The following is a 24,480-nucleotide window of genomic DNA, read 5'->3' on the forward strand; positions in this document are numbered from 1 at the left end:
GCAAATTGGAACCTGCATTAAAAATAAGAAATACCAGTACCATTCACAGACAGGAGTAGAAGGTGTCATCTCTTCAAACAATATTTGTGATAGGCCCCATCTGTGTTTGAGCTGAACTTTGATTGGCCCAGTGCTGCAAAATTGTTGCCAGTCGTAGTATCGATGGCGCAGTCTCTTGGCTGCCAAGAAATTGTTCCCGTTTTCACAATGACTATTCACAAAACCACTTTTTTTTTCAGTTTGTTGTGAAAAGAACACAACAGAGACTATGGTAACAAGTATCTTGGCCCAAAGATAGGTTGCTAATGTCCTTGTTTTGTACATGCAGTTGATATAATTAGGAAATGGCATGGTCAAACTCTTCCATAGCAAAACAATTGGAAACGCTGATTATATATTCAGTTGCTGTCCACAGTGCAGACAGAAACAGCTTTGAGGAGACTTTATTTGAAAGTTTTTCTCACAGGCCCATTTTCACTTTTTACACTGGAGTGAATCCATCAGGCACGTGCATGTTGCTCTCTGGCTGATTGCAGTCATTCTAGACAATGTTTGTGATTCCACCAGACACGCCACAGTGCAGTTCACAAGATCCTAGAAGCAACTTTCCAGTCGGCTCAGGTTAAATTATGCGCCTAGTCTAGCTCTGATAGATGCCACGTCAAGCTGTACATAACTAGTTGAGCTGGGCTGGAAAACAAATAAAGGAACAGCATAGAGCAGAAGTTTAATTTTTTCAAATATAAAACCGTCTGTGCAAACCTCCTGACCTTGAAAACAGACCAAAATTAAGACGTGCGATCGATCATAAGTTAGAAAATTAGGCAGACAAAAACCTCAAAAACGCCTCAGTTCTGAAACACTCTTGTTGAGGTATGAAGCCATGCAGAGGATAGAATAAAACCACATTGCAGACACAATGTCGTAAAGCCATCCCCTGTGAAATCAAGGTGATAATCAATCACTTCATGTTAGTAACATGATTTACATTAACATCTGATCAATGGCGTAAAGCAGTTTATTGGGATTTATTTATTACTGATATGTATCAAATAAAAAAGAATATTCTAGTAAAGTCATATCCGTGTGTTTTCTGTTTTATGTTCTGCATACAGAATTTGTTTAATAAGGTGCAGACTTTACATGGACTGAAGACTTTTAAGAACCAGCAATCATCATCGTCAACAATCGTCAATTGTGTTCTCGAAAATTAGCATAGATAAATGCATCATAAAGCCACTGGCAAGTAAAATGTGTTTGTGTGTATGTTTGTGCATGTGCCACGCTCTCCCACACTGTGGCTTAGCAAGTTTATCCAGTGTAAGAGCATTTTAAACAACCAGTCCGTGCCTGAAATAAGGCCTCCTTTGTGGTCTGGCAGATCCAAACCAGGGCCAGCAGCTGGCATACATGGAAGCAAAAGTTACGAGAGGAAATTGAGAATTACATTGTTAGAAACATGGCTTGATAACAGGGCGAATTGAAGGTCTATACATGTGAAATGCCGGTACCCTGTTGAGATACCATCTCAGCATTTCTTTGCAGCCGTAGTTAAAGGTCATGTCCCAGCATTGCTGCTCCTTGGCATGGTTGAGAGTTCATCAGTGAATTGAGATGTTATTGCAGGGCCAGAACTGAATCAAAAAACTTGGCGGCGGCGAACAGAAAACATCCTTTATGACTAGCTGAAGTGGCACGCGGCACAAATGGCTCAGTGTCTACACCCCCTCCCTGCCAGTAAAAGAAGAGTTTCTTCCTTCCAAATTGTTGCCTGATGCTTCGTTGATGATGTGGGGGTCTCCAGGGAGACTGTACATACGGCGCTCTCACGTCTCCCATCTCCTCGTCCTTGCCCCTTCACTTTCTGGCCCTCCGAGCTGACAGGCTTAACTTTCCTTCCTCAAATTATTCGTGCAACTTAATCACCTGATGTCAGCTGAAACACAGACTGTCTTGTCAAACAGTGATGGCTCCTTCTTGAAGAAACATGTTTTCTCACCAGTCCAATTTAAAGGCAGCCAGAACTGAAGACAGTTGTGCTCACAAGACAAATGCTGCAGATGACCCTGAGTATCCACCTGTGGGAATTTGGTCACATAGCCCAGTTTTTTTTTGACAACAAAAAAAAGCTTAGATCATACTGACTGAGTACTTTTTTTTCTAACCATATAGCAGCAGCAATAAAAGGTTGTTCCCTCCCTCGATGGACAGTCTATTTAACTTGGCACTGAGCCGTGACTGTGGATAAGTCTAGCTTCCCACTCCTGTAAAACATCCATTTATCAGAGGCTGATGCGATTCTGTGAGGAACTTCCCTTTTTCTTTGACTTTTCCTTGGTTTCTGTTTTACTGGCTTCTTTGTTGTTCAGCCACTTCTTTTTGTTTTGTCTATTTCAATTCAGAAGGCTCTTGGAAAGGACCTTTCATCACTGTTGGAGGAGAAATAAAAAACAGGCGACAAAACTAAACTTCCACACACGTTTAAGATGCAGTGGCAAATTTCAGTTCTGTAGTGCCCTGAATATCATGATTTATAACAATGGTTTGTCTTCTTGAATTCTATTGCTCACATATTTCTGAATGAATTTATTGTTAGCATTTGCGGCTGCTGAAATGATTATAGTTGATGGAGTCCAGTTAATATAAAGAGATAGAGATTTTGGCGTTAAACCTACATCGGGGTGGGTGATCAGGTCAAAGAATATCACAATCCACTATTTGAATTGCAATCTTTTTTTCTCCATTTTGAAATGTCCTGTAGTTTTGAAAAAGCCAATGAATCTTTCCCATTGTGTCATTAAAACACAATATTGTAAATATTTAAATGTTGCCATGTTGCCAGCTATTACTCACGTTATGTTATCTGAGTCACCCCAGGAAGAGACATGAAGTAATTTGTCCCGTCAGCATATCTAGTTGTCTTAATCACTAGTGCTATGCGTACACTGTGCAGAACAACTGAGGTCACCTAAAGTTTGATCATTTATCAGTCATGATCTCAAATCATCAGATCACCCACACCTACACCCAACATAATTTCTCCTGCGCAGATTTGATGAAGTAATAGTGGAATCACTTCATATTTGTGATTATAACTTAGCCATGGGTTGCATTTGCAATTCATGATAGGCCTTTGTCTCAGAAGCACAACTCAAAGTTAATATTTTCTCCACCCAGTATCTAATTTCAATTCCTAACCTGAACAAATCAAGAATTTTGGAAAACCTTCAACAGTTATCTGTTTTTGTTGTTGGGCCAGACCTCTTGAGATGCTATGTCAACACGGTGGCTAGCTCTAACAAATCATACAGGCTTCCATCTGGACGACCTTCAAGTCAGGAACTCCTACTGAAGGACCCTAGCCACAGAGCCAAACGCGCGCGCGCACACACACACACACACACAGACACACACACACACACACGGAACACACACACTCTTTCTTTGGAGGCCCAGGAATGGTTCTTGAAGCCCGGGCTTACGTCTTTAAAATTATTGAACAATAAGGGCCTGATTAAATCCAGAATGGATTCAGGAAGTAGTGAAACCATTTGAAAGAGCGGAGAGTGCTTTCACACACCACCACTCTTCGTGTCTGTACTTTGGCAGCCGCTGTCTTTTGAAGTTGTTGACTGCTCTAGTGTTAAGTCCTACAGAAGCTGTCACTTTTTCATTTTGAGTACTTTCTTTCATTACACAAAACATATTGTGAGGTCTTTCATGTAATAAAACGAAATGAAAAAACTCTATGAAGTCTTAATACTGTTAAAAGCAGCATAATACAAAACAGAAATGAACTGCTTTGAACTTCTCTCCTTTTTCTGTTTCTTTCTCTCAGAAATCATTGACGACCTTGCACATCTCGTGGACAGCACAGACGGCCGGATTCGTAATGAGACACGAAGGGTGAAGCTGGTCGAGACAAAGTCAGCCTCCTGTGGTGAGCCTTCCTATTTTCTTTTTTTAAGGAGCATTCTGGCCTTGTGCCAGGGACCAGCGCAGGCTCGATATCTGAGCTGATCTCTTCTTGGTAACAAATCAAAATGAATCTGTTTATTTATGTGAGAGATTACCAAGCATCAGGTTTCTCCTGTGTTCCTGTGCTCTGTCAGCAATTCACATGTGTCTTACAGACAATTACAGAGCTTTTGTAGAAAAAGCACCTGTAGCTGGTGTGAGTCACAGAATCAGTTGTACTTCCTGTGGTATTGGTCATACAGGGCCTATTGTCTTGGGTACAAAGTTATCATCTTCACCATTCAGAATCTAAGCAGTGTTGCTGCAATTGCTGCTTTGGCCTTTGTCACCAGAAAGAGCGGTGCTTAACAGAGCAGACAAAGTGATGCTGTTGGGGACAAGCCCTCTTGGCAGAGAAGATGTGGGTGGTGAATGGTGGGGTGGACTGGCTCTGTTGGACACGCCTGCTAACATCGTGTCCTGGACTTTAAAACGGGGTCTCCCTTTGAGTGTGTGCTGAGGGTTGCAAATCCGGCCTGTATGGCGGACAGAACAGTTACACTCCTCTTTTCATCAATCCAGCTGTATACACAGGCTGCATACTATTAGAAACCACCTCGTTCATGACACTGTCAGGTCAGATTTTCATTGACAGTATTGGATATTTACCTATGAAGACGGTTACTTTATTATTATTATTCAAGATGGTTTACCTTCATTTTACTCACACAGCCGCAGTGATTTGGTGTTGGGCACTGATCGTTGCCAAGATGCGACCTACAACTCAATACCGAGCCTGAGCGCACGCTGTGTAGACACTGATATTGCTGCTGATCCTCTGGTAACACGCTGCTCACACTACACCTCCAGTGTGTACACGGGGCAAGCCATCTGCCTCTGTTGTCTCCGGAGTTTAGTGAATTGAGTTGCTCACTGAGAGGCTTTACGATCGCATGGCCCTCCCTCGCCATTACCAGCGATCTGCTTCAGTTTGTTTAACTTTTGTTTGCTCAAATTTACAAAAAGACTCGTTTTTTTCTTTCCTCTGCGGGTTATGACTTTCAGAGGGAAATGGCTGCCATCAGAAGTGCGTTAGCCGGCTGAAGCCAATCAATGGGAGCTTGAGCCAGGCACAGTTTGCCCAGTGAAACGCTGGACAGCATTGCTATGGCAAAGGCTGCATTGTTGTGCTAGGAGACCTGGCTAACTGGCAGTCATTGGACAGAAGCAGAGAAGGCAACAAGGGAGGTCAGCCCTCAGGATGCCTCATTCTGTTGGTTGTGTCCCCATGGTGCTCGAGCGTGAGTTTGTTTGAAGATCCCAGAGCTCAAATTGTGATAGAATCAGGTTCTTTCTTGTCGTCTTTCTTTTTGTTTAACTCATTCTTTTGCCACCCGAACTCCCTCCTCCCTCTCCTCAGTTCCAGGCTGAAGGATATTCATGGAGCATGTGTATGCCTGTGTGCACCTACATGTCCAACTGTGTCACATGTATCTATGTGCATATTTTATCCACTGAAGCAGTCTTTGTAGAGTGTATATTCTTGCACATGCATCCAGTATTGCAGTGTGTGTGTATGCGTGTGTCTCTCAGAACTCTTTGGATGGAAAATTCCCCCGTGGCCCTCTTCACTCTCACCTCAATGCTCTCTTTCTTTTTTCCATTCCTCTCTGTCATCCCCCTGTTCGTCTCCTCAGTTGTTTGACACTCGTCTTTGTGTCAAGCAGAGAAAGAATTGAAAATACTACATGCCACAAATTGTTTAGAGGGCCTTCCCCCTTTTCTCCATGGCAGCGTGTTTATAATTCCTTAGCTTTAAGGCTTTATTTATTTTTGAAACCTCCTCTCATCCAAAGCCGGCGTTTGGTGTTATGTCTCAGCCCGAGTCCCTGTAAAGCTAGAAACGTCTGGCTTTGACAGGCGAGAGAATACTTAACATAACTATTGGTAGCTGCCTCATTGTAAAGGAGGCATCTTAGTTTTTACAGGCTGAAGTTGTCCTAAAAAGCTGGAAACATTTCCAGCAATTTGAAAAATGTAGGAATATCAATATAAATCATCAGACATTTGCACTCTTGAGTTCGAGGCAAACATTTTTGTGTGCATGCATGCACCAGAGGTCTCCTAAACAAGAGTAAGCTGAGCTATGAGAAGGATCATCTCACCTGAAGGGAAGGACCCACATGTTGCTCGAGCACAGTTCCTGTGGTGCACTGTGCATGACTGGTGCTTAAAGTGTTGTGAAACATCCATGTGTTCAAACATACTCGATTCCTTATAAGGCAGGCTTGTGAATGTACACAGGAATAAGACTTGATTTAAGTCAAATGACGCAGTTCCCAATTATCTGTTATTGCCAAAATTCCTTGCTATTATTCAGTAGATGCAAGTTTTCAATAGTTGTACTCTCTGCAAAAAGAGGCCAATGGAAAAAAGAGAGAAAACAGACACACATCCTGCATACTTTTTGAGTGTTGTCCATATGTGTACATAGCCTCTAGTATTGAAGCGTTTATGAGAATTGCCTTGCTCATTCCTAGACTTATTTTTTCATCAAACATTTACTAAATTAAATGATAATTATTAATCATAAAATTGTATACATTTAGACATTTACATTGGCAGATTTAGTTTTTACTCTTGAACTAGCTAAGCCTTATTCACAGACTCACTGTTGCTTATTTGAGATGCTGTTGGTGGGAATAGAGGAGTGGAGGCTTTGCGTTTGGTTGGATTAGTGTGGCAGATTAGTCTGCGGGACCAAAGGGTCTCTTGGAGAGTAGTGCGAGTTCCCCAGAGCTTAGGCATCACCATCAGGCAACATCAGTGCTTGAGCGGCCCTTCTCAACAAAGCTAATCCTCAGTTTGTAGAGGGCCACTTCTGCAACCCCATGGATCCTGCAGGTGGCTCGCATCTCAAGTAGGTTTGTACTGTTTGGACTAGAGGCGATGTCTGTAGAGAGACTGTGGGTGAGGGGCAGCGTTTGACAGTGTTGGGAGAAAAGTGTCCAGGGCAAGTTGTTAAACTACATCTTTAGTTGTGAAGTGTGGCGCCCCAGACATGACAATATTCCAAAAAACAATTAAATTATGGCCACAATATAACTGTAACGCATGCACAAAATTCGTAGTGAGGAGTTGTCAGTGAAACACAAATTTTGCTAAATAATAAAGTCTAACTTTTTAAACACTCTTTTTTACTTTTTATCAGTCAGCTCCTCTTAATGCCCTGATATGGTATACTGTTGCAAATGCAATTGACTGTGTTTCATATGGTTGATGGAAGCATTGCTTAAAGTAATACATCCTGCTAATGATGTTACCACATCTGATATTCCTCCTAGCGAAGTCAAATTAAACTTGCCTTGAAAAATCTATAAATATTTGAAACACTTTTCACATCTCATTTTTGCCAGACTTACAGCGAGAACTATTTAGTTCTATATTGTGCCCACACACCACAAAATGACACCATCGCACATATGGTTTTGTCTACCAGCTAAATATCTGACTTTTTAATCTCATTTATAAAACCTCAATAAGGTAATTCATTGGCATACCATTGAGGCAAACGGCATAGCTGTGAGAGAACACTATGAAAAAAAATGCTAGCGGCTGTATAGATTGTAAGGTCGGCAAGTCCGTTGTTCTGGTCAACGCTTTGGTCGGACTTAAATATCTCAACAGCTATCAGATGAATCAGAATGAAACTTGACAAAGATGTTATTGATGCCCAGAAGATAAATCCTAACAATCTTTGTTCTGGTGACTTTTGATCCCCCTTGCTCCCTCTGTAGTACTGTTGTCAAGTTCAACAACTATTGGATCCTATGACATTTAGTAAAAGCATTTATGTGCCCTCAGGATGATCAGCTGACCTTCCATTTAGCGCTCGGCAGATTTTAAGTCAAAATGCTCTGCTTTATGGCTACCAAGTTACCACCAGCCTCTGAGGTGTGTCGTGTTTAGTGTTAGTTAGCAAATGTTAGCATGTTCAAACAAGAAATTAAAATGGTGACCATGGTTAAGTGCGCCTGCTTGCTGCTACGTATGGCAAAAAAGTTTATAGCATCAGGTTTTCGTCCTGGGTGTGCAGCTCACTGAGCATACCCAGTCGAGTTTCTCCTGCTGGCCCGGGCCACGAGCTCTGCTCCGTCAGCATACTTGCATATGTGGTGATGGTTTCACAATTTTCTTTCTTTTTTTTTTTGTTTGTTTGTTTGTTTGTTTTTTCAGTTCTGAGCTAGAGGAAACAGATGAAACCTCCATAGAAGTTCACAACAGAAAGAGCCATAATTGCTTGTAGCTCAAGGTGTCCTGTCAACATTTTTACAGAAAGTCTCATCAGAAGTTACGGCCATAGATTATAATGACAGTATACAGTATGTGTGACTTGGGCACAAAAAATTTGAAAGACGTTGCTTTAGAATATTACCATTGTTGTGTTTGGCAAATGCTCACACTGTTATTCTTTTAGAAGTAATTAGGATATCCCCATATTTGGATGTGTATCGAATAATTGAAGTCAAAAGCCCTTAAAGTTTTTGTCTTCTTCCATTGTGCTGCGAGAAAAATGATCAGCATCCCACTAACCTTGTTAGCATAAAATTTGTCCCTTTTTCTTTCAGGGGTCATCGTCTCCTTTTGTGCTCCAGAAAGATCTTTGAACCATAAGCAGGGGGCACGCAGGGAGTAGCGAGGGAGGTTCAGGGGTTGTCTGGCTCTGTCCGTGGCTCTCGCCAATTACTCGTTTTCACCGTGATTTGTCTTACTGATGTGTCTGAAAATCGCTAAGATGGGATGAACCCAGACTCTGGCCCCCACAACTCCTGGGTGGTCAGTCTGTCAGCAGATACCAACTATCTCCCTCAGCGTCAGTGTCACACCAGAGCCCTAATCTATTTGGCAAGCAAACGACATTATTGTCATTAGTCTCCGGAGGCCTCCTGAGGGTCAGGAGTGGCTTGTTTAGTTACTGAGGCAGACGGGGCTGGTCCAGGGAGAACAGGAGGGTGAGGGTCACTGTGGGTGTCTAATGCGGCTTCGTGACTGACTATTATATGACATTATAGGGTGTGAGAGCCTTTCTCCATACTAACATATGCATGTGTTACACATCTCTGCCTTTATTGCTATTGTTGCTATGGTGTTGTCATGTAGAGGTGCCGACAGATGTTTGACCGGACTGAATGCGGATTCTGATGTCTGAATCTAATGTGGACTTGCTGTTGCTTTGGTATCGTTTACATCCAAACAGAGATAATTGCTGGGAATGTATTTGTGTGTGTGTGTGTGTGTGTGTGTGTGTGTGTATTTGCTTTAAGCATGAGGCTTTTAAAGAGCCATCACAAAAAAATATTTATTTTTCTACTTTCACATTTCTTTTATGCCCACATGTGTAAGATATCAGTGGGAGAGGTTCAGTCTGGACTTGGATAGCTTACACGTCATACAGGATCCATATACGAACACCTTCCCCTCAACTAGATTATAAACACGAAGTGTGCCAAAAGAATTAACTATGTGCAGTGAAAGATACAATCAGACGCAGATACCTAGAAGAAACAAAAGAGATAGAAACACGTGGCACCAAAAACATCTGGAGCCCTTACTGCCATACCCCATATCCTGGCAAAGGAACCAGCATCAGCCTCACATTTCATCAGACCACCACACCACCACTACCACCACAAGCAATTAGTTCAGCATGGCTTATATCTCGCCCCTGTCGCTCTCCCTGTGGGAAAGACGACCAATTAGGCCGCGGAGAGGGGAGCGCAAGCGGAGAGAGCCAAAGAATGAGAGAAATGTAAACCCAAAGTGAAAGGCTGGGGAAAATACCAGCCGCATGCTAAATAACAATGGACAACTTGAGTCAGTGAGGGGACTGTCGACAGCCCTCAGACCAGCCAGAGATGCAGTTGTTTGAAATCTTCACCCCTGTGCCGTAGTTGAAGGGGGGGGGGCAGTGGGTGAACGCGGCCTTGGAGAATTTTCCGTATCCCGTGTGTGTGTGTGTGTGTGTGTGTGTGTGTGTGGCACTGTTGGTGGTGTAGGTTATTGAATAAATGCACTACACTGAGGGATAGACCAACATATCCTAAAGGCATTTGAGCGTGTTTTTGATGTGCATGATATAAAGTCACTCACCATCGCTTCTATCTCCTAACCTCAAAGAATCTGTACTTGCCAGGCCGCATGAATATATACTGTTTAGGGGTGGGCGCACTGGCCACAAAATATCACGGTTGGACTTGAAATCACCAATGAATTTCTCCATTTGTGCCATTAAAACACACGGTTACATCAAAAAAAGTTCTCTTTTTGCACATTTGATTTTCTAGGGATGGATTCACCAATATAAATAGATTGTTTGCCTTGTTGATATTTGGGAGTTGAAAAAATATATGGATATTAATTTCCTTTCATGTAAATGCTTCACCTAAACATATTTTTTTTTTAATAAAAGGCTCATTTTTACAAGAGAAGGAGTGACAGCAAGTAAAATAAACTTGTCAGTGCTCTCTGGTGGAGATGCACTCTGGCAATTCTGCACTGTAACAACTTGGTGATTGTCGGTGGACATATTTAGTACTGATATATCTGCATTTACCTTGTAATGGTGAAAACATCAGCCTGGTTTGGCTCTAAATTCATTTCCAAGTTGCTTACATTCAAAACAGTTAATTGATATCCATCTCTCACCCAATTGGTTATCTCCTTTCTTTTTATAATGAGCAAAGATTTTGTGTAGTCATAGTAGAAAAAGCACACTAAACTATACAAACATCAACAATATTATTTTACTATTTAGATGTCCTCGAAAGTCGTGACAATGAAAGTCCTTTGAATGTTAATCATTTCAGGAAATACCCTGAGAATTATGTTATTGGTGGTTTTTTATTAAAGACTACACCTAACCAGATTCAGTAACGTACCCAAAATGATTCAGAGCCAATAAAATTAGATCGTAAAGTTCTCAAAAGACGTTCGTCTTTTTACGAAGGATGAAAATTCCACCTGTAGTGGATTTTTTTTTACAACAGAGAGGGGTTTTTTTGTCCCTGGGTGGTGGCTACAATAAAAAACTGTAATATTTTCATGTCCTGGGGTAAAGCACTTTGATGAAGTGTGAGTGAGCCTTTGCACATTTTTCTCTGCTTCCATAGTATCAGTGAAAAACAATGATTATCCTCTCAAGGCCGAATCAGAAACATATGCCCATCACAGTATGCAATCTGTGGCAATAAAGCTTTTGTGGCTGTTGAACGCATGTAAATTGCATTAAGTCATCAAGAGAAAAAATGGTGATACGCTGTGAGGGCATGTGCACTTGGGACTTGGGTAAGATCAAGGACTTTGAAAGTTAGTAGAGAGGTATGCAGGCTTCTTACCTCTTCCAAATGTATTCTTGTGTCTGCTATATGCCACTCCCCTGTGAGTCTGTCTCAAATTAGCTTGGAGTTCCTCAGCTGCTTGACATTTGGGATTTTTAACAATAAAGTGAGGAACAATTAGGTGAACTGCAACGGTTTTATCACAAAGGGGATAAAAAAGTAAAATAAACACTTCTTACCTTAGTTTTCCCCTTTTTCACTGCACATATATTCAGCAGAATGATCTCATTGTCATACTTACTTGTGACTTAATCAGTTGTTTCAGTTAGAAAGTTAAAGGGTACTACATCCATACAAGTGTCACATGAAATGCATAACCTACACACACACATCATTCTCTTAAAACAGGCAAGAGTGCTCAGATCAGAGTTTCTCATCAGGTGATTGTAGATAACAGTAGTTTTCTGTATTGATCTTAGTCGTAGCAAGTCCACTGAAAAGACCAACGATGCATTAGTCAGTGAATGCTTCCCAACTCTTTCTGTGTCCCTGAGTTTGATCTTGAGAAAGAGATTAAAAAATTAGGTGACAAAGTTGCAGGTTCATTATTTTCGCAGATTGCCAGTTATATTGCTAAAACAGCCAGGCACTGTAGTTACTCAAACAGGATTAAGTTGTGTGTTTGTTTGAGAACTATTTTCAGTTGCGGATTAATATACACTTGTATTACAGAGACATTGCTTTTGGGATCAAGTAAAAAAAAAAAAAGCCACCATGGTCATATAAACAGAAATGAGCTGCACCAGGCTTTGGATACACATGAATTGGCAGCAGGGTCATTGTTGGTTTGAGTCTTTTCTTTGAGTTTGTTTACATACAAAAAAAAAAACAACTTTGCACAACTTAATTTACTTTTGCCATCTGATTTATAATTCTTTCTCATTTTTTGTGTTTCAGGGATGCTGGTGGTGATCGTACTACTTCTCATAGCCATCGTAGTGATTGCTGTGTGGCCTGTGTAGCGGACGAGGACAGCAGTGATCAGGACCTTCGCTCAACTACAACGTTTTAAACCTTTGCATCCTCAGTGCAGACATGTACAGACACTCATTTTAGCACAGTATCGCATCAAGATTTTAATTTTTTTTCTTTTTTAAATTCTTTCGCTTCGAATTGATTCAAAGGTCACTGGTGACTGCCTAACCAAGGCGATGTGAACTAAATAGCTATAGGTGCACAGTTAAGTCCTCTGGTTTGATGAAATACACTGGTTACCCTGCAGAAAATGTGTTTTTATAAATATAGTACATACATGTAAATTGTGCTTTTTAATAAGTGTCTGGCTCATTAATGATCCAAATAGTTAAATTATTTTGGAGGTTTGTAAGCCTTTGAAAAATATTTTTAGCCTGGACTGTGGCTGATGTTGACCCAACAGTAGGACCTCCCGCAGGCAGCAGGAGCTTTCCTTTCATACGTCTGTCTGTGGTCTGGCCTGAGGCTCTGACTGGGTACGGTAATTCCGCAAGCTTTGCAATATTCACACTCACTTATATTTACCCATGCATTACTGCAGCGGTTGTAATGTTATCATTTGTCTTGGGATTTTATAACGTTTACGGAATAGCTCTCAGCCAAAACAAACAGCTCGGCCGTGTTACTAACATGCCTGTTTTCTTTCCTTGTAAATCAATTCAGCTTGTAATTTCTAATAAATGACATTTCCAGTTAATAGTCCCTGGACTCCAGTCTGTCTGTGTTAAGGCTCAGGGCTTACGCTGCACGATCGCTGTGTTTTGTAACATGATATTTAGCTGAGCCGGACCTCTGACAAACGCTCAAACACACTAGGACCACTTCCATATTTCCTTTGCTATATCTGCATATCAATAAAGCTGACTATTTACTAGAGCTGAAACTATTAGTTCATTAACTGATTAGTGAATTGCCAACTATTTGGATAATCTGTTAAAATGTTATGTTTCGGTCACTTTTCAAGCAAATATGTCACACACTAGCAGGCTCAAGTTTCCTAACTGTTAGGATTTTCTCTGAATGTCTTAAGGTTGTTGAATGTAGAAGTGTGTATGGGAATGAATTAAAACAAACATTTGACATTTTATTTTGCAGCAACTTAAGAACCCGTATTCATTATTTCTTTGTATCAATTAGCGCTACCCAAGAACCACGCCACATTTATGAGTATTGTCAGTCATATTTTTTAACAGTCAGTGTGGCCTTTTGTCTTTTCATGTGTCAGTTGTGAAACTGTTGTAAGGATTTGCTAGTAAATGAAGAGTCTTTGGGGTTTTGGACTGGTTGTCAGACAAACAAAACAATATGAATATGTCACTTTGGGCTCTGGGGAATTGTGATCAGAATGTTTACATTTTTTTGAGATTATATAGAAGAGAAAATTAATCGATCATGCAAATAATCAAAATTTGCAGCCCTACCACACACCGTAATATTATCTCAATAACTGGAAAACATAAACAAAAGAAATTCACATTAACAGAGGCGAGTGGTTTTTCAATGTAACAAGAGTTTATTTCAACTGAAAATCTGAATTAAGTTCTACCAGGTTGGTGTGTTCAGTAGTTATTATTTCCTTCTTTAATGGCAACAATCTAAACAACCACAAACAAGTAAAAAAAAAAAAAAAAAAAAAGTTGAAAAAGACAATAAAATCCACAATGTCTTGTGTCATTAAATATATTCATATATAATAACCATAATATATTAGTACGCATTGTAAAACAACATTGCAAAAAGTCTTGGCAATGATGACAACTAAACAACATTTACAATTCATAGTATGAACACAAAGCAATGCTTTGACAGGTGTGTGTGTGTGTGTGTGTAGCGTTTCATGAGGAAGCTTGTCAAACCATTGCTCAGGACACAAATGTAAAATGAACAGGATGAGGCTGCAGGGACTAAGAGAGGTGTGATTACTGATTACACTGTGCCAAACAGAAAACATGTACCGCTATTCGATGAAGATGTGAATACTCTTTATGTCGGTGTGCTGGAGAATCCACCAGCACGTAGCATCGCGATGAACTGATCGATCGATCGGACAGAAGAGAAAGAGCAAACTCTGCCAAACCCTAAATGTAAATATTGAGAAGTACCTCAGCGACAAGGTCATCTGTTCTCTATCCTACGACTGAACCCAGGTGATTAGGATTTTTCACGGTCTAATAAGCCCTTCAAATTTGTCATCATCTCGGAGGCATTTCGGTCCAAACAGACAGTTCCCGGACAAAATGACTAGATTGATGAGATAATGGAACCAGAAATTATTCCCATTTAAAACAAAGGAAGTAAAGTCTGTTTGATTAAGACCATGTGTGTCGAAAAGATCTTAAAACCCCTCCGCTCAGTTAGTCATGCTGTTGGACAGTTTTTAAAAGGTGTTGCAAATACAAATACCATCAACATCAGACGCGTTCGCTCAAAAGTGTTTTGGGTCGGACTGAAAGGAACCCCAGTTTTATGATGCATCAGACGCACCGTGGGCTTTTGCAAACCTGAGCTTTCACCACGCATTCCTCGGAGGAATCCAAACTGAACTGCATACAGATAAATGAGCAATGTGGTTTGAATCGAGCAGCGTCAAGTGAATGCAATTCACTCCCTGTGCAAGTGTTGAAGTGAAGAGAATTAACGTGACAGGTCAATGGGAGACTGCAGCCCCTGACTGGTCGCACAGTGTCCTTTTTTTTTTTTTTTTTTTTTAAGTGAATGTACAATCGTGCATTGTGTTGGCAAAAGAGTGTGTGGACTGTAACGGTATTTATCTGCAATCTCAAAGTACTGTAGCAATTATTCTAGATGAATACAAGCCAGTGTGAGGTGGATTTCAGAAATACATTTAAGTAATTGTTGAGCACTTTTTCAAGGCGCAGCTCGCGGCCAAGTTTTTATTTTTAATGCACTCGGATTCATTTCTGCACCGCGCGAGGTAAGGACTTTATTTTTTTTTCCTTTTCGCTATGATCATTCTCATTGCTTGATAAGCTTGATAAAACGCCTTGTTCCGCATAAGCACATCCTGTACAGTCTTTTTTTATTACTTTGATTTAGTTTAGTATCTTAGCGAGGTAAGTGAGAGGAGTTTCTTCCTTTGTCTCACTCATTCAAATTCTTTAAGATATGTAATGTGAGTTGTCAGGAGCTGGTGTGAAGTAATACATTTTCTAAGATAACACATAAATCTGCATAGTTGCATAATCGTGACATACTATATGCACTTCTTTGTCAGTATCCTCTGAGAACATGCAGCACTTAACCGCTGCACAGCAATAACGTTGCATCCACTCTGCACGATGACCTGCCTCGGGTAACAGCTCTGATCATTTTGTGGTAGAACACGCAAATAATATCTCTAAAGTGTGAATGTGAATGAATTAAAACAACCTTTTGACATTTTACTTTGGAGCATCTTGACCCATATTTACTATCATTTGTTTCTATTAGTGCTACCTAAGAACCACTCGTGATTTTGTGAACATGTTCGTAGTATTTTATCACAATAGACGGGGCGGGCCCTTTGTACTTTTGTGTGTCAGTCGTGACATTATTATTATTATTATTATTTTTTAATCAAAGTTACTCAAAGTACTGAAAGGGAGATCAGTGGTTTTTAAATGCAGTTTGTCCTTCGTGAGAGGATACACCAGTACCACAAGCGGCACCAGTTAGTGAACTGACAATAAATTGTACAAATACTGAACCACCAAAAATGTAACCATTAAAGTCTAAAGGGGCAAATATGGAGTGAAAATATGCTGAAGTCAATACTGATTTGTGTCCTTGCTAAAAATGTGGGACAACAGAGATCTTGCTTCTGGAGTTGCAGACATACCTAAATTTGTACAACAGGGGGAATGAATGGAGTCTCAGTGACAGCTGAATGTACTATGCATTTCTGTGGCTTACAAACAAATAGCTTTTATGGCACAATTCTCAACAGAGGAAATATTACTGCCTCAATCAGATCAGTGAAGACAAGCTCGCTTCTTAGCTAAGAATACAACAAGAAAAACCATGCAGAGGCAACGTTGCAGTGGTAATTAAGTGGCTTTTTCTGTGTCTTTTTTTTTTTTGCACCAGCAGAAACTGTCCATGAAATTAAAACATAAAATATAATGATTTCATACTGAGATAAAGAAAAAAAAAAACAAACACAAATAACTTTATATGCTGGTAATAGGTGCAAATTCGGCAAATCCACAAGAGAGACAAAATCTCAAAGTAAAATAAACCATAAAACCAAATCTGCAGGGTGAGCTCCTTCAACAAAAGTTCACTAGAAAAAAAAAAACAAATCATCCTAAATAATTCTCTTCATGCTTCTACACAAAAAAGCAGCGACATAAACAGTCTCTTGTCTGTCTGTGGTCCTCTCGTTCACTTTTCTTTTTTTTTTCTTTATTTATTTATTCATCTTTTGCAAAATGACCCGCTCAGCTTTCCTCTTGAATTCCTCTCCCGTCACCGGCATCCTCTCCATCTTTTCCCGCCTACGGCTTCTTGCACTTGCCTTTCTTCTCGCGCTGCTGGAACTTCCTGAGCCTGCGTGCCCACGTGTCCCTCCACTGGATGACCAGGCTGCCTTTGTCTGCCACCACTCCGCTCTGCCCGGGGGAGTCCTCGTCGTTCCCCAGCAGCAGGTACTTCTTCCCGGGCTTGATCTTGGGACACTTGCAGGCCAAGTCTTTGGCGCGGACCCACAGGAACTGGTCCCCGCGGCGGATGCGGCTCTCGCCCTGCTTGTAGACCGAGATGATGTTGACGGTGAACTTCCACCACTCGCCGGCCTTTTCTGCCTTCAGGATGTGCACCTGGACAGCTGCGGGGTGAAGTTAGGGAGCAGAAGAGACGGCACATGAATGAATCTCAGCAGTAAAGGTTACTTTCTCAACAAGACTAGGAGTCTGCAGCCGTGCCAGTGGCTGCGTGAGCCTGTAATTTGTAGAACGAAAAGTCAGTGGATCACTCAGGTCAAGTTCCAAATTTTTATGTTAAACACCTTTTATTTTAATTTTATTTGAATCATCAGAAAAATGTGGCAGGATAATTTACTTCTCCCGCGTGAACAAATGTAAAATCTCCAACCCAAACTCATATCCATCAGTTTTCATGCATTTCATTCATTTTGTGTAAACATTTGAAGAAATGCAGAGGGACTGTGAGCCTGGGAGAAAACTGCGAGAGGGCGATGAAAGACGATGAAAGTCTCCCAGGAAAATCTGAAGGGTCTGTCGGTATGGTCATCCATGCTCAGTTGATGTGATCTATCTTCTACTGCGCAGAGGATTGTGGGTCAGAACAGCCAGAAAAGCAAGATGGCTTGCACTCTGCAAGATGCCGCTGGATGTAGTTGGACATCCAGGTCATTTTGGCATAATGCATTTTGACCTATTACGGATTGAGACGCACTGAAGTCTGGTAATGTTGGTTGTGGATAGCTGTGTCAGTTTGTCCACAGCCTCCTGCTTCTCCTGCTGTGCTTTTACTATTTCATTTCAATGGTTTTTCCATGCTACGACAAGGTCATTTAGGGAGAAGACTTTTCCCATTTTTACAATTTCTATTCCACTTAATTTTCTGTCATTGGATATTTGTCTTTGTAGCTCGACGGAGCACCGTTCTCGCGCATGAAGATTTGCAGCTGTTTTTATTACTGTTATGCGAACTCCCTATTTGTCTCTATTTGCTGCATCATTGGAGAAACACCATACTGAAATTTCTCTGTCACAATAGAAGGAAAAGAGTCTTTTTTTTCCTCTCAAGCACGCCGACTCCTTTTCCAAATGTGGCCGTTATTCAAACATCAGCACACTCCGTCCTCGCGGCGCGCAACCGCAAGCGTGGAGTTGGCAGCTAAAGTCACATCAGTGAGTGCTGACCCATGCTGAGGCAAAGAGAGATCATGTCACAGTCCGCAGTGCCCTGACACCTTCTGAGAGGACTCGCTGTTTCGGCCTCAGTATCCTCCAAAAAGCCTCTTTTGCAGAGGATTTCTTCAGTTGCACTGCATTAAAGCAAACAAAGAGTCTTACAGGGTCTGTTTGCTTCGTACTAAATGCTTGTTAGAGGGTCCCAGAGCTTCTGAAACGCGCAGGTTGCAACCGACACCATTCCCAAACCAACAAACCAACAGGCTTGCCTACAACACACATGGATTGGCCACTGTTTTATCCCCAATTGAAAAAGGCCGGTCTAGGTCTAGCTATGATCTGTGCAGCTCCACATGCATTATGGCCATTACGACTGACAGAGCGGTGTGATTTGTAATGTGATTAAGAGGCAGCGTACAGCTATTTGAGACGTTAGCTGGAAAGACACTCGGTGACATCACCTGATGGTGCTCAGAGAGCGAGCGGGAGGAAGGAGATGGTTGCCTCTCGTGGATCCTAACCTGGCGTGTATCAATATGTATTATATTGACCCGATCTCTATTAACTCCTGTTATACTTCCACTGTACTTAGGGGACTGCTTTTGAAATGAACCACCGTGTTACAGGGTCACCGGTTTCACCTTCAGAGTGGAGCTAATGGAGCTCAACCTCGTGACGGTGTATTAGGAGTGTATCCTGTATTCAGGGCAGGTTTTTATCCACATCCATGTTGGATCACCGTCTTGGGAGTTGAACTCTGTCGATGGTGAACATCGAATACTGACTGGGGAAACAGACAACTGTTTCTGGGTAATACTTTTTAGTTTCCAGTACTGTTTAGATATTTTTGCTGCATTGAGAGTCAGTTCAAACGTTAGTGAAGCTTCTTGGGGACTCGAGATGCTGTGACAGCTGTCATGAATGGCTTTTTCCGGTCTCTCCTTTTTGATATTTCATAAATCATACTGGCTTTTTATTTAATGTGAAACTGTTGGTTGGAGCTGCATCAACAACGAAGAACTGCTGCTTCCAAAATCATATTTGAATCTGAATCTGAATTATTGCTCTTCAGTGGGGTGAACTGGGGGTCTCAACAGCGTAATCTCTAGCTATTGGATGTATTTTTTCTGTCGAAGAACAGAAGAAGAATTCTTTTCTTATTCAGTTGTTCTTCTGCGCCGATGATTTAAATGTCATGTGCATCCAAAATGTAACATTCATCTACCTGATCACCTTTGTCAGTGTAGAAAACGAGTGGGACTTCTCGAACCAGTGGCCACCAAAATATTTCGTCCCATTTACTATTCTCTGAGGCTGATGCTCTGATGTGTACTTCTGCTGGTGTTTGTAGCCGATTTTCACTCTGGTTGACCTCGGCACCACCTCGCCCCAACCAGCTGCCACCAAGTGCTGTTCTCTCTGTTTGAGTTTAGTCAACAATCACTGTACGCTGAAATGCCTCGAGCAGTGTACCGGGGATTTTTCAGACATTTCTACCCCCTCCCTAGACCAAGCTCCCTCCTGTGACTCTTTATGTGCATCTGTATGTCAACCACAGAAGCTTGTATCATCGCTTCCACACGCAGCATGGAGCCCCGCTCCCCTGCTGATCTTTTCAAAACAGTCCAAAGCTGTAGCTCTCCATACTTATTCTGTATATTTACATTGTGTTTGACTTTTCGATCAGCTTCGCTGAGCTCATGTGCGTTAAGTACTGTACAGGCAACTTGTTCTGGTCTGTTATGAATCTTGAATATGCTGCTGCATATAACCAAGGACTGATATGACAAGAAGCTTAATGCTCTTGTGCACATCGGCAGCACAAAGCCCCCCCGATGCAGGCAAGGCAAGGAGAAAGTGGATTACACAGAGGATGATGTGGCATGTAAACGTAACGGTGGAAGGATGGACCGAATGAGGTGTTTCAACAAAAGCCTGAATATAAAAAAAATCTTTAAAAACCTACAGGCTTTGATAGTAATGGATTACATATGATTGGGATTACATATTTAGACTGCAAAAAATACGCAACTAATCAGTCTGATTAATTTGAAAAAAAGTGTAATTACGGTTGTCAGGGTTACTAGAGGACATTTTTGATGTTGAGTAATTTTCATTATAAAAAAATGCTGTATATCGTGAGAAGCACATCTGTGATACATGTTTTTCATGTGCTTTCGCAATGCATTATAAAAGCAAATTCTTTCACGAAGCGCTGGATTAAGAAACAACAGCAGCAACAACAAAAGATACAAAAAACAGCATCCCACATGTTGTCGAATGCACACAGCACACTCTTCTGAATATGCAAAATGAATTATATTTCCATTGAAAATACTGAAAGTATATTTAAAAACAAATACAATTTTCGATTTTTAAGCAATGCAAATGTATTCGGATTAATTTTTTTTTTGTAATCTAATGGATTATGTTATTAACTAACAAAATGGCGCTGTAATTTGTATTCTGTGACTGACTTTATTTTCAATGTATCTGACCCAAGCCTGCCTGCACGGTTCTTCAAACGGTATATGTTTTCAAATGTATTTACTCTGAGAGTAATCATCTGCCCTTCTTTGAAATACAAATACATTAAATCTGTGTCTGTTTATAATTACTGTCCATGTGTTGAGTACCAACAGTCCCTTCTGTCTTGTAATTGAAATCCACTGAACCACAAAGTTTCCCCTAATGCTCTGCCACGATCAAACACTGGCGTGAAAAAGGGGAACTTCCATCTGTCCTCTTCTCTGTGTTATCTCGACCATCAGTACCAGCAGATCCCCTACACTTCACACACACTCACAACACATGCCAAATCAGTTGGGAGGCTCCCCTCGCTTTGCTCTTGAGATGTACATGCATGAGGGTACTCAGCAGCATGATGAATGATGCTTTCTCCGAGCAGGACATCCTCGTGTCTCTTCTTACTTCTCCGCTATGTGTAGTCTTAAACAAAACAAAACAAAAAAAAAATGGAACCTGTGACAATGTCCATTAAATGAACACAGCCGCTCACGCGTGAGCTGATACATATTTCCGAGGCAAGGCCCTTCTCACGACATCAGCGGCAAGGTAAAGGCGCTGGTGGAAGAGGAGGTGTCTATAAGCTTGACCCCCTTACTCCCCCAAATCCCCACGGAAACAAAGCTCGGGCCTGTCCGTCAAGCTGCTGAGGTATGCTGCAGGATGCTGCTGCTTGGTTGACCGGTTCAGCAGCCTGACTTCAATCAGGGGAGGGGACAGAGGGAGGGGAAGAGAGGGGAGAGGTCATACGTCTTATCCACACCTTGAATGGCGTGGCGGACGGACGGCCACAGGAATGCAGTGAGAAGCGCTTCAATTGTGGGGGGAGAGAAGAGGTGGGCTGCCTTAATGAGGATCTCTTAGAGAGCACCCACTGTCCGTCACACTGTCTTTGCTTTATCTGCCGGGTCTTAAATGCCTACTCGGGGACAACCCTCCCCACACACACACACCTCTGCCTAATTCTTTATCCTTCCCTTTCTCCCCTTCTGTTTGTCTGCTTCTCCCTTCCGCCTTGAAGATCTGCTGTCCTCTGTTTGATCCTTTGTCTCTGTCCTCAGAAAGCTGGAGTAAGCCATCAGTAAAATGCCTCCCCCCTGTAAACTATAGCAGCTCCACAGCAACGTGCTGCACTGGGATGAGATGGGATGTGTTTCGGGGTCTACGCAAATTGGCGCACAGCAAAATAAATGCACGTCTCAAACACACTATGTGTTCGTGCAGAATAAGAAACTTGTTTTTCATCCAGAGCCAAGTCATGTGTGTTTCTTCCATCAGACCACATGTTTTTTTTTAAGCTCCCCTGTCAAAATGAACGTCAACCCAAGTTATTAAATTGCGACGACTGCGCGTCGTCCGTTGACTCACCGTAATCTTTCTTGCAGTACTTCTTCATGTTGATCTTCAGTTTGCCTTTAGATGCCTTGCAATAAGAGTCGCAGTCTGCAAGAATGTGAGAGAACAGAATACAGTTAGGAGGCTGACAAGAGAAAATAAATACATTTTTAGACAGGGTTTTGTGAACTTTAAGAATTCATTTTGAGACACTTTCAGACGGTAAAGAAAGAATACAGAAACATGTTGGCATGCATATCTTTTCAAATGCACAGCGTGCATACTTCTTAAAGAAAACGAATTAGGAAAGTATTTGCAATATAAAACATACATTTATTAATGTTATTTAGAAAAAAATCAATTGTAAAGATGGCAGTAAAATTAAAAAACACATAGATGAGCTTTGTTAAATACCAAAACCACAGTGGACTTTTACAATATCGAAGTATGTGAAAAATAATCCTCTACTGGGCCTACGTTTGAAATGAATGGCGGAGTTTTAACAAAATATCCAAGTTTAACACTGAATTTTAACACAGCTGCTTTAGAACCACGTTCAGAAGAATCAATCTCACGTTCTATTCTTTTCCTATCATGCACTTTTCTTTTGGGCATTTCTCATCGCTAGAATGCAGTTTAGTAAAGAAAACAAAAAAAAAGAAAGAGAGAGAGACAGACAAACTCTGCTTTGGGGTCTTGTCACTTACAAAGTGACAGAAAAACGTCTGGCAACACTTCTTTTGGCTGACTGGTTGACACACATCTGTCTGCTCTGATTGCGTTGTCTGCAGGGCCACTGTTGGAATTATTAAGCGGTGTGTGTTTTGGTTGTGGTTGGCGGCACTTTACCCTCCATCCGAGTCTGTAACCTGCATGTGTGGCTGTGAGGAGCTCAGGATGGAGCTGTGGTTTAGGAGAAAACCTTCCTTCAACCCACTCACTGCCTGTCAGACTGTGGGAATGGGTCGGGCCTGTGCAGACCACCCTCCTCTTACCCAGTTCAGCACCCGTCCTCCTCCCTCCAAATCTCACCTCGCTTGTCACCTCAGCCCCCGACCTCCCAAAAAAAAAAAAAAAAAATCACCCCACGATCAATTCAAGGCCCCAGCAAGAACCATGTCAAGCTTTTGCATTTATTGCAGCGCGGAGGAAAGAGCGCTGACGGCTGGCAGCTATTTGAGGGAGTGGAAGGTGGGGGGTGTGAAGGGGGTCAATGCCACACAAAGGGAGGTCAGGAAGGGAAAATTAGCCATCCATGAAGCGTTAGGCAGAGGAGGCTTTTTTTTTGGGGGGGGGGGGGGGTCTTCTCTGGAGCTGTGAACAAATACCCTTACGCACCCAACACGATGCAACGCGTGTTTTTACCGTGCCAAACAGCCCTGGTGACTGTAAACATCATCCAAATAAGGAAAAACATGTTAATCAGGAGGGTTACTTCAAAATGTATTCTATTACAGTTACTAACTACCTGTTACAAAAATGTGTAATCTGTAATGTAATCCATTTATCACAAAACTGACTTTGGGTTTTGGTGTTTTCTGTGACAATACACACTTGTTGTCATTTGTTACAGACGAGCTCCTTTATTTTTGAAACTGTAGTCAGGTTAGTAATCCACATTTTTACTAAATATATATTGTAATCTAACTACACCTTTTTCTGCAAGCTTGCAACCGGTTTGTAGTAAAATTTTTTGTATCCTAATTCCGAACATTCCCTTACATGTCCCCAAGCCTTATCTAGAAGTGCTTTGGCTCTCACTGTGTTCAGATGTAAATGCAATCTGTTCACACATAAAGATAGTTGTTTTTAGCTCACATAAAATATATAAATATAATAATAACTTAATGTATTAAATGTTCCGAATTTACAAGGGGGGAATAAAACTGTGACTCATGGTTTTGCTCTGGAAACTACAGATCTGATTTCAATGACGTTACCAGGTATAAAAACGAAGGCAAGATTATTTCTAATCCAAATAAGTTATCCAGCTACAGATCCTATTTTAATACCAGTTTTAGAGCCAATATTCAAGTTTGAATATTCCATGATAGTGTTCTTGTCAGCCGCGCATGCATTGCAGAGTATAACTGCTCCGTGTCAATGGGGATATGCATGTGCCATCAGTTTTATGATAGATTACCAGGAGGTGAGGGAGGCAGCAGTCTACCCCTCCCTCCACTTTGCCAGCCACAGCAATCCAGAGAGTATATAGCTTCAGTTGATTGCCCCATGCTATGCTGTCACGCTGTCAGACACTTACAGTGCCGGCCAGTGTAATGAAAAAAAATAGTTATACCATTATTTTTTTTTCTGCCCCTTCAGCGCTCTCCCAACTGGAGTAAATTGAATCCAGAGTACTGATTCGGTTTACACTTCAGCGCTGCGAGTCATAATGAGTATAGTAAAATAAA

General features: G+C 41.4%; 3 protein-coding genes across 5 annotated transcripts in view; 1 reads left to right on the forward strand and 2 right to left on the reverse strand.

Moving 5' to 3' along the window:
• Positions 1-13,026, forward strand: part of stx8 (syntaxin 8) — a 42,180-nt gene extending 29,154 nt beyond the window's left edge. The window contains exons 7-8 of the mRNA XM_037111602.1: positions 3,839-3,940; positions 12,252-13,026. Coding sequence (XP_036967497.1) covers positions 3,839-3,940; positions 12,252-12,316 — 167 coding nt within the window. The 3' untranslated portion in view covers positions 12,317-13,026. The remainder of the gene's footprint in view (positions 1-3,838; positions 3,941-12,251) is intronic.
• Positions 1-24,480, reverse strand: part of LOC119026695 — a 1,024,654-nt gene that overhangs the window by 274,230 nt on the left and 725,944 nt on the right. The gene's annotated exons all lie outside the window — the stretch shown is intronic.
• Positions 12,450-24,480, reverse strand: part of ntn1a (netrin 1a) — a 66,783-nt gene continuing 54,752 nt past the window's right edge. For both annotated transcript variants that reach the window (XM_037111088.1, XM_037111099.1), the window contains exons 6-7: positions 22,100-22,174; positions 12,450-17,154 (exon numbers count right to left, since the gene is read on the reverse strand). In XM_037111088.1, the coding sequence (XP_036966983.1) occupies positions 16,826-17,154; positions 22,100-22,174 (404 nt within the window). In that variant the 3' untranslated portion in view covers positions 12,450-16,825. The remainder of the gene's footprint in view (positions 17,155-22,099; positions 22,175-24,480) is intronic.

This window comes from Acanthopagrus latus, chromosome 1, assembly GCF_904848185.1.
Source record: "Acanthopagrus latus isolate v.2019 chromosome 1, fAcaLat1.1, whole genome shotgun sequence".
Classification (NCBI taxonomy): domain Eukaryota; kingdom Metazoa; phylum Chordata; class Actinopteri; order Spariformes; family Sparidae; genus Acanthopagrus; species Acanthopagrus latus.